General features: G+C 43.7%; 1 protein-coding gene across 2 annotated transcripts; it reads right to left on the bottom strand.

The window, feature by feature from the left end:
- Window positions 1-921: 921 nt before the first annotated feature.
- ccdc61 (coiled-coil domain containing 61) lies at window positions 922-7,869 on the bottom strand. Of its 2 annotated transcripts, none has more exons than XM_014196885.3 (13): window positions 7,684-7,869; window positions 7,061-7,238; window positions 6,887-6,969; window positions 6,299-6,459; window positions 6,048-6,200; window positions 4,335-4,542; window positions 3,981-4,081; window positions 3,631-3,860; window positions 3,275-3,353; window positions 2,825-3,028; window positions 2,495-2,528; window positions 2,342-2,411; window positions 922-2,178 (listed from the first exon to the last, which is right to left on the bottom strand). In XM_014196885.3, the coding sequence occupies exons 2-13, from the start codon at window positions 7,206-7,208 to the stop codon at window positions 2,087-2,089; spliced, it is 1,563 nt and encodes a 520-aa protein (XP_014052360.1). In that variant the 5' UTR covers window positions 7,209-7,238; window positions 7,684-7,869; the 3' UTR covers window positions 922-2,086. The 2 variants fall into 2 exon arrangements, with proteins under 2 accessions (XP_014052360.1, XP_014052361.1); XM_014196886.3 differs by having other exon boundaries at window positions 3,999-4,081.
- Between the last annotated feature and the right edge of the window lie 2,014 nt (window positions 7,870-9,883).

Below are 9,883 nucleotides of genomic sequence, written 5' to 3'. Positions count from 1 at the left end.
AAATGATCATAACGCTACAACGCGCCAATAGGATCTCGCTAACTCGTGTTTGGCTTTGCCCACCTCCATGCTTGTTCTGCCCACTATGCTTAATTTGCTCCCATTCGAAACGACACAGATCAACTATCTTGGGTTAGTATATCTTTGGTTACAATATAAAGTATTTAGCAAGTGCTACACAACCACAACATTTTGCCTTCATAACAATGACAGATTGAAAGTGTAAAGTTGTGATTTGATCCTTTTAAGGCCAGGCACGAAACCCTAATAGGGATTTTTTTCACTCAATCATATCACAAACTTGTCCCAGTTGAATGTAGACAAGTATAATACCTTTTTGTATAATATTTCAGAAAATGTTTATTAAAATATGCAAATGAGGCGATCTCATTAAATATGTGCATATTTTCAAACAACACAAATGCATTTTTCTGGACACTGGATGAAGTCAGCCTAACTATATTTGTTTAATTTTGTTAAGACACTCCAGGACCAGACTTGTTCAGCAGATTGTGGAAACACACCCCCCCATATAAATTTGGTAAAAGCAGATGCTTCTGAAGCTGAGAAAAATTTGTTGGCGTGTGGGAAGTCTGACTTTCGGGAAATGGCAGTTAAAGACAAGTACACTGAATTATGCCTACCAAACACTAAAAGCTTATGTAGACACATCCTCATTTCTTCAAAGTAAGTTACTAAATGTAGTCCAATTTGTAAATTCTCTATGAAATGGACTTTGAAATTGTGTAATTCAACATAGTGAGCTTTGAAAGTATTGATGCATGTCCATTTCAAAGTGGTTAGAATTCATAAAACTGTTGACAGCAGTTTGATAATCTAAAGAAAATATACATTAAGTTTTTTACATTTTGGAAATACTATTAATGTAACAAAATACCAACAAATCCCAAAACTGATAGGTACATTTCAGCCTCTGGTGCCTGGCTTTAATTCTGATAGATGGTGTTTAGTTAAGTGGAAATCATCTTACATTTTATTAGCAGCGGAGGTAAAAATCTATAAACAGCACAAAAAGCCTCTCAGCTCCCTCCAGTATTCTCATCCTCCTACAGTAGGGCAGATGGAAGCAGCTGTTCCTGCAGCCCAGTTGCTCACCCCGGAGAGGAAGGGTCCAGGCCGGGTAGGTTAGCTATTAATTAATGAGACTCTGTCAGCTGTAGTGGAGCTGCAGCCCTTTGAGTAAAGCCCTAGGGAGGAACCTTTAGCCCAACCAACTAACTCTACTGCAGAGGGGGAGGACACGGTGCACTCACTCACACCACATTACTGAGAGACAAAGCTGCTGCAGTGATGATTAATAGAGATGATATGTCTAGTAAAAGTAGAAAAAAATACAAAGATTTTGGCTAAATACCAATTACAAAAGTAATGGCACAAAAACAATGCAATAAATCCTCATGCAGCACTTGGTGAAAATCCATCTCTGATCCAATGGGCCAAAACACTTGAACAGACACTCAGCATTACCCCCATCATCAAGTCATAACACACAGCTAGACAGGAAGTAATGATAATAGAACATGGGTGGACATTTCTTCAATAAAATTAAATGAGAAACAAGATTTAATTTATATATAAAAACATTTTTCAAAAAAAGATACTTCTCACCAAAAGCAACTACCCCCCCAGAATGTTTCAAATAAAGTTATATTTACAGACTAAAACATCTCAAATCACATTCATCAATCACTCGTTAAAAAAAAGGGGGGGAAATGGGGTATTACGGTCACATCAACAGACACAATGCATAAATTATAAAACCATAGTATAAAACCAGTCACTCCTCAGTTCAATACACTAACAGTGGCTTAACAGCCTTCACAGTGGTATCTTTATCCACAGATCAGGCACCGTCTCCCAGAGGGCGACAAAATAAGCAGTGTGTGCATTCATCTGTGTTTGCACTTGCATAAGCCTATCGGCTGATGATGTGTGCTTGTGTGCTAAAATATCACAGTGTAGTGCAGTGATCTTGTTTAGTCACAGTGTCGACTCCAATAGTAGTAGTCCTTGGTCTAAGTTTGCAGCACAGGGAAGTCGTTGAACAAATTTTCCTGCCTAGGGTTTAGTGTCCCGTGTCCAGGTCCCTCATGTAGTCCTGTAGGGCCTGCAGCCGGACATCGATCTCTGACAGGTCAGCCCCATCTATGGAGCCTTCTGGGTAAAGGACAAGCATGGCACAGACAATGGTAAATCATTGGTTTCCGCAAGGTTCACACACAGAATGTGTCACCAGGGCTCATATTAAAAGTACATTCATTTCTTTAGCTAACTGACTCTGATTAAACTTTAGATTGAAGAGTAGGCATTGATTGGTTACCTTTGTCTGATCGTATCCTGTGTGTGGGAGTGCTACAATGGGGCTTCCTGGTCAAATGTCTTCCTCTGGGCTACAAAAATAAATAACTGTCACTCAACACAAAGATGTTAAATCAAGGTCTATCACAAGCTGTAAAAATAACACCACACTCACCATGGTTGGACCATTGTAGGTCTGCTTCCTTCCTCTGAAACATAGAACAAAATTAGGAACTGTCTGAGACACGCAGTAAAGCAACAGAACATCTCTCACTTACTTAAACAAACCCAGTTTGGACTGTAATACCATGTGATATAGCATGGTAAAGCATAAGTGGTCCCATGTGGCTCAGTTGGTAGAGCATGGTGTTTGCAACGCCAGGGTTGTGGGTTCGATTCCCACGGGGGACCAGTACGGAAAAAAATGTATGAAATGTATGCACTCACTACTGTAAGTCGCTCTGGATAAGAGCGTCTGCTAAATGACTAAAATGTAATAAATTACCTGAATGTCAACTCATCCAACTCCACCAATGAATTCTCAGAGGACTGTCTGCTTCTCCTACTCTCAATTGATAAGCTCCTCCCTCTGCTCCCACTGCCTGCCCTGGTCAGCTGGGGATAAGCCTCCCTGGACCGAGACCGCCCCCTCTCTAGGCCCCTCTCCAGAACAGGTGACGCTAACATTTCTCTTCTGACCTTTCTCTGGCTGACAGAGAGAGAGAGAACACAGGAGGCCAAGTTAAGTCATGATTACAGGAAACATTTCACTCAGTATTGGTTTTCCTATTAGCATAAGATAAAATGTGTTGCCATTTGAAATCCTTGAGCATTTCAACACATGAAAATCACTATACCAGTGTCTCACATGCAAAATACACTGTTATAATTGGCAGAAGCTTGCACTGCAGATACAGTTATGACAGTGAAATGGATAGAGGGAGATGAGACTGACTTTTTGAGTTCCGCCTCTCTCAGTCGGCGCTGTCTGTCCTGGATATATGCAGTGGGGTCAAAGCGTGGCGTCCGCGAACCTGGAAACAGGAACGATAGGATTGGCTGGGAGCTCATACGTAAAGGGAAAATCCACTCAAACTATATTTTGTTACCAAAAGATTGAGTGGATTTTTCCTTGAAGATAGCAGATCAAGCAGTTAATCAAACCCTGATAGCTTTACTCATACTTGGTGGTGTCAACCTTAATTGTATCCTTTTCATTACCAAATTTACACAAAGTCAAAACAATCAATACAATGAAGCTGAATTACGGGTCAACTCCAAACTCCTATAGAGACAGAAAAAACAAGATACCTGTGGGAGAAGGTGAGGGTCTGGAGACATACGTGCGGGGCCCTGATGAGTCTGGCCTCTGGCCTTCTGACCTCCGACCCCTCTCTTCTGTCCTCTCTCTGGACCCGGAGCGAGCCCGAACTACAACACGTCCCAAACTACGTTCCCGGGACAGTGAACGCCTGATCTCCCCATCACCCCGTGAGGCACTGCACCCAGAGAGGGCAGGGGTCACCCCACTGGTCACCCTACTAAAAACAGACACACATAGTATACAACATTAGCCACAGGGAGAGTATCGTAAGGAGTGAGTGAGTGAGTAAGTGGGAGTGAGTGAAAGTGAAAGAGAGAAAGAAAAAGGAAAGACATACATGCTTAGATTGACTAACCCTCGTCTTAGCAACGCCAGTTCATTGGTCAAACTCTTAACGCGAATCCGTAGAGCTCGCTCCGATGCCCTTAGCTCCTCCAACTAGGAGAGACAGGAAACGTCAGAATTAGCCTACCAGCTGAACAATGGAATCAGCTCCAAGCAATCCTACTTATAATGGCGCAAAAATGACTACTTCCAAGTGTTGACATGCACACAATACATTTTTTTGATATGCAGGAATCTATGTTACTACATGATTTGCATCAACTGAAGGCCAGGCATTCTAAATTATTCAAAGTTATAAAAGTTAGAGTACATACTTATTTGAAATATGATGCAAACAAGGACCAACCTGCTCCAGTAGGAGGTGCTGCTCCTGGCTCCTCTTGCTGGCTGAGCGCTGACTCTTGGCCCTCTCTCTGAGGAGCTGGTCCTCTAAACTCCTGACCACCTCTCTCAGCCCCTGAGCCCCTCCTCCAGGGGTGGAACCAGACCCCACTAACTGCAGACGCTCCAGAGCCTTGACCAGGGCCTCCTTCTCCTCTCTCACCAACGTGAGTCTAACAACAGACAGAACAGTCAGGGCCCTTATTGAGGACAGACGTTCCGCTAGCGGAACGCCTCGCCAAATATCCAATGGTAGAGCGTGGCGCGAAATACAAAAACCTTAAAAATGCTATAACCTCAATTTCTCAAACATATGACTATTTTACACCATTTGAAAGATAAGACTCTCGTTAATCCAACCAGATTGTCCGATTTCAAAAAGACTTTACAGCGAAAGCAAAACATTAGATTATGTCAGGAGAGTACCCAGCCAAAAAGTCACACAGCCATTTTCAAAGCAAGCATATATGTCACAAAAACCAAAACCACAGCTAAATGCAGCACTAACCTTTGATGATCTTCATCAGATGACACTCCTAGGACATTATGTTATACAATACATGCATGTTTTGTTCAATCAAGTTCATATTTATATCAAAAACCAGCTTTTTACATTAGCATGTGATGTTCAGAACTAGCATACCCACCGAAAACTTCTGGTGAATTTACTAAATTACTCATGATAAACGTTTACAAAATACATAACAATTATTTTAAGAATTATAGATACAGAACTCCTTTATGCAAACGCTATGTCAGATTTTAAAATAGCTTTTCGGCAAAAGCACATTTTGCAATATTCTGAGTGCATAGCTCAGCCATCAGAGGCTAGCTATTCAGACCCGCCAACGTCGGGGCAGCCTAAACTCAGAATTACTATTAGAAAAATTGGATTACCTTTGCTGTTCTTCATCAGAATGCACTCCCAGGACTTCTACTTCAACAACAAATGTTGTTTTGGTTCCAAATAATCCATAGTTATATCTAAATACCTCCGTTTTGTTCGTGCGTTCAGGTCACTATCCGAAGGGTAACGCGCGAGCGCATTTCGTGACAAAAAAATTCAAAATACTCCATTACCGTACTTAGAAGCATGTCAAACGCTGTTTAAAATCAATTTTTATGCTATTTTTCTCGTAAAATAGCGATAATATTCCAACCGGACAACGTTGTATTCATTCAAAGAGTGAAAGAAAAAAATGGCGAGGTCTCGTAAACGCGCACTGTCCCCAGGCAGACCAGTTGCAAACTCTGCTGCTGTACTTTGCCCAGAGACAGGAGACACGTCATTCCGCTTTCTGAAGGCTTTAGAGAGCCAATGGAAGCCTTAGAAAGTGTCACGTAACAGCACAGATGCTGTAATTTCGATAGAGATGCAACAGAAGGACTACAAATTGTCAGACAGGCCACTTCCTGCCTGGAATCTTCTCAGGTTTTTGCCTGCCATATGAGTTCTGTTATACTCACAGACACCATTCAAACAGTTTTAGAAACTTTAGAGTGTTTTCTATCCAAATCTACCAATTATATGCATATTCTAGTTTCTGGGCAAGAGTAGTAACCCGATTAAATCGGGTACGTTTTTTATCCGGCCGTGAAAATACTGCCCCCTATCCACAACCTGAAGAAAACAACACAGACTGTCCTGATTGATACAGTGTAATAAATCATAACTTACTCTGCCCGTAGCCGGCGTATCTCTGGCTCTGCTGGTTTGTGACCTGCATGGTTGGCCAGGGTGTTTAGCTCAGTCTTCAGGGCTCTGATCTCCTTCTGCAGGGCGGCAGGGTCAGGCTTGCCATGGTAGGGCAGGGGCAGGGGGTAGTGGATTCTACAGGGAAAGGTTAACATGGCAATTTCGCAGTTGTACATTTCAAGCAGAGTTTGAGTCAAGCTTATGGTAGTGATATCACTAAAAGAGAGACTAACCTGTCAAATTCCACAGTGTAGATAAGAATTAGGTATCTTTTGGCACTGAGGTTAGGAGATTGCTGTTGGGCTCGGGGACGACCAACGACTCCAGCCTTCCGGTTCCGCAAGAGCTCCAGGTCAGCATAGGTCAAGAGGTCAAGGGTAACAGACTCACTAGTCTGAAGAAAAAGCATGCACCATAATCAGAAGGGTGGGTATAATTTGTGGAACGTTCCAACAGGAATCTGTTGCAAAAACGTTGTAAATAACAAGGCTGCCAACAAACAACGCATACAAAGTTGTATAGCTGCAGAATAAGATACCGGGTAGGGCGTGGGCTATTTAAATACTTTTTTCACTCCCAACGTTTATCCCAAAAAATATCTGTCCTCACTCTGGTAGCCGGTGGACAAACATCAAGAATAAGCTACGTGGTGAGTTGATGCCTATTCGGCAGCTAGTTAGCTAGGCAAATTTTGTTGGCAATCAAGTACTTTACAATGTTTTTTGAACCGATTCCTGTTGGAATGTTCCACAAATTATACTCACCCTAATCAGAACACTTTTAAACATGTTTTAGCTTCCTTTACTGCCTCGCAGACTCACCTTACTAACAGCAGATTCCAACATGCTGCAGAAGATGGGAAACTGCTTGAAGTTGCCTGTTTTGCGAGTTAGGTCTTCGATGTCTGGGACACAATGAAAACATTATAATAATAAATAGTAATGTCTATAATATCCATGTAAATTAACTATGTCATTTCACAATGCTTCACTTACATGCTGGGTCAAACCCTCCCCTCCACTGGTCAGCTGTCATTGCATCAGAGATCTCGACTATTAGCAATCCTTCTTTAAGTTCTATCTTCACAGCAAACTCCACTCCTCGGAATGTAATGTCCTCCTGCACCACTGAGCCCGCCTCCATCTCTCTGCTTGGGTCGCAATGTCCACAGACCTAAGTTACAAGAGAGACAGTCCATCAATCACAACATCTTACACATGCACACCACAGCCATCAATGTCGACAAACTAAATGTAGGCCTAGTAAGTACTGAGTAACTAACTTGAGCTATAATCAGTGCGCTTCAGGTACTGAAACCACAGATGAAGATAAGAGTGTCTCTTTGCATTAACGATGGCTAGTTTAGCCGGCAAGACCTTAGTTAGCCAACAGCATCTGGTTAGCTACACACTAGCTAGCGATATGGCTAGGAAACAAAATTATGTTTTCTGCAGTGCTAACTATCATACCGTATGATAGCATAATTCCACTACAAACTGGCACGTTGGCTATTCTGTGTTGGTAAATGCTTGTTAGCTAGCTAGCTTCTATATCACGTAGCTAGCTAAGTAACGTGTTAACGTTAGCTTACAGTACTCTGCTAAGGTTAGAGACATACCTGTGGTGATGTGCTCGAAAACGGAACCCAATTCCTACACCTTGGAGAGCATTATAATTCTTAAAATAAAATATATCCAATGAAGTCAAATCGTGTCTCTGACATGAACGAGTACACCTCTTTTCGACACCTGACAGATTGGAAGCCGCCGCCACTGTTGAATGTAGCGGTTCAATAACCGAGAATCTATAACTACCGCCCCCTACACAATGTCAACTGAATGTATTGGTCGAAAATAAGATACAAGGAAGTCTGATTGGGTGGAGCTACCGTCAATATGTAAAAGCTGTGACGGTGTCGCCCGTGCTCAACATCAGCTCCGAGGCCCTTCAGTGGATGTGATGCTGAGCCCCATGGTAACGACACGGCTTTGTTAAAGTAAATCCTCAACGAGCTAAACTGTAGTAGTATGTTCAACCAGAAAATATGCAGTTAGCGGTTGGGGCACTTTTGGCCAGTAGGAATTACTTCATTGCAACACGCACACATCTTATTATAACCCTGTAATACCTGCAGCTCATGTCAGGGAAGTGAAGAGTGAATTAATAAACATGTTAATAATTCATGAGTCTCTTAGTTGTTATTGTATTTGTGTGTGTTTAATACTGTGATACAAGCACAGAACTAGAATGAGTCAGTCCTCCAAAGTGAGTGTATCTGGATCACCAGGCAGGCACGCTGTCCTTGAACTAAAGTAGGCCTAGAGCAGAGAAAACTGACTTCTGGCAAACAGTTGTGGCAAACATTTGGCCAATTTGCTACGAGTTCATATTATCACATGCAAATTAGTTTTGTTGCCAACTGTTGCGGGCAGATTTGCAGCAACTTGTGAACTTCTGGCAAACAATTCTGGGAAACTAGTGGAGAACATTCTACTGTTTGCTGCAAATTTGCTGCAAACTCAGTATGACTATGCAAATTAGATCAGGTTTTTGGTTACTAATAACTAAAACATAAAGTGGATGGCAGAGAACATGTCTACCATTTACCCTCACTTATTGGACAGACGGAAGCCTTAGTTATGCAGTTTTAGAAACAGTTTTTCGCCCTGTAGGAATTACATGGGAATGCATTAATTTTAAAAGCGCACAGGGCTGTGGGCCAGAAAATTGTGGGTTCGCAGACCAGCGTGGACAAGAGTACAGTAGGGGTGGAAACATCTCTATTACAGTAAAAGCATTGCAAGAATCTATCATTGTGTAACGGCCCTATGTGTAGCTGGTGTAGAGAGTCAGGCTCAGGACAGCAGATATGCGTAATCAAAGTCTTTACTCAAAAAAGACAAATATACAAGGAAAATCACGAGCCCACAAAGACGGACCGAATACAACGAACAATCACTCACAAACACAACATGGGGAACAGAGGGTAAATAATAAACAAGTAATTAGTTGAGTGAAGCCAGGTGTGTAAGACAAAGACAGAATAAATGGAAAATGAAAAATGGATCGGCGACGGCTAGAAAAGCTGGTGACGTCGACCGCCGAACGCCGCCCGAACAAGGAGAGGGACCGACTTCGGCGGAAGTCGTGACAGTACCCCCCCTCCTTGACGCGCGGCTCCAGCAGTGTGCCGACACCGACCTCGGGGACGACCCGGAGGACGAGGCGCAGGGCGATCCGGATGGAGACGGTGGAAATCCCGCAGCAACGAAGGGTCCAGGGCGTCCTCCACCGGCACCCAGCATCTCTCCTCCGGGCCATACCCCTCCCACTCCACGAGGTACTGAAGGCCCCTCTGCCGACGCCTCGAGTCCAGGATGGCTCGAACAGCATACGCCGGGGCCCCCTCAATGTCCACAGGGGGCGGAGGAACCTCCCGCACCTCAGCTTCCTGGAGTGGACCAGCCACCACCGGCCTGAGGAGAGGCACATGGAACGAGGGGTTAATACGATAATCTGGGGGAAGCTGTAACCTGTAGCATACCTCGTTCAGTCTCCTCAGGACTTTAAATGGCCCCACAAACCGCAGACCCAGCTTCCGGCAGGGCAGGCGAAGGGGCAGGTTTCGGGTCGAGAGCCAGACCCGGTCCCCCGGTGCAAACACCGGGGCCTCGCTGCGGTGGCGGTCGGCGCTCACTTTTTACAGGTGCCTGGGAGCCTTGCACTGGGCGCAGACCGAGCAGGAGGAAACATAAACCCTCACATCCTTGGCCAAGGTGGGCCACCAGTACTTCCCACTAAGATCCAATAGATCAAAC

The sequence above is a fragment of the Salmo salar genome, chromosome 04 (assembly GCF_965601325.2).
Source record: "Salmo salar chromosome 04, fSalSal1, whole genome shotgun sequence".
In the NCBI taxonomy this organism is placed as follows: Eukaryota; Metazoa; Chordata; class Actinopteri; order Salmoniformes; family Salmonidae; genus Salmo; species Salmo salar.
This window is presented reverse-complemented; position numbering and strand designations above follow the sequence as displayed.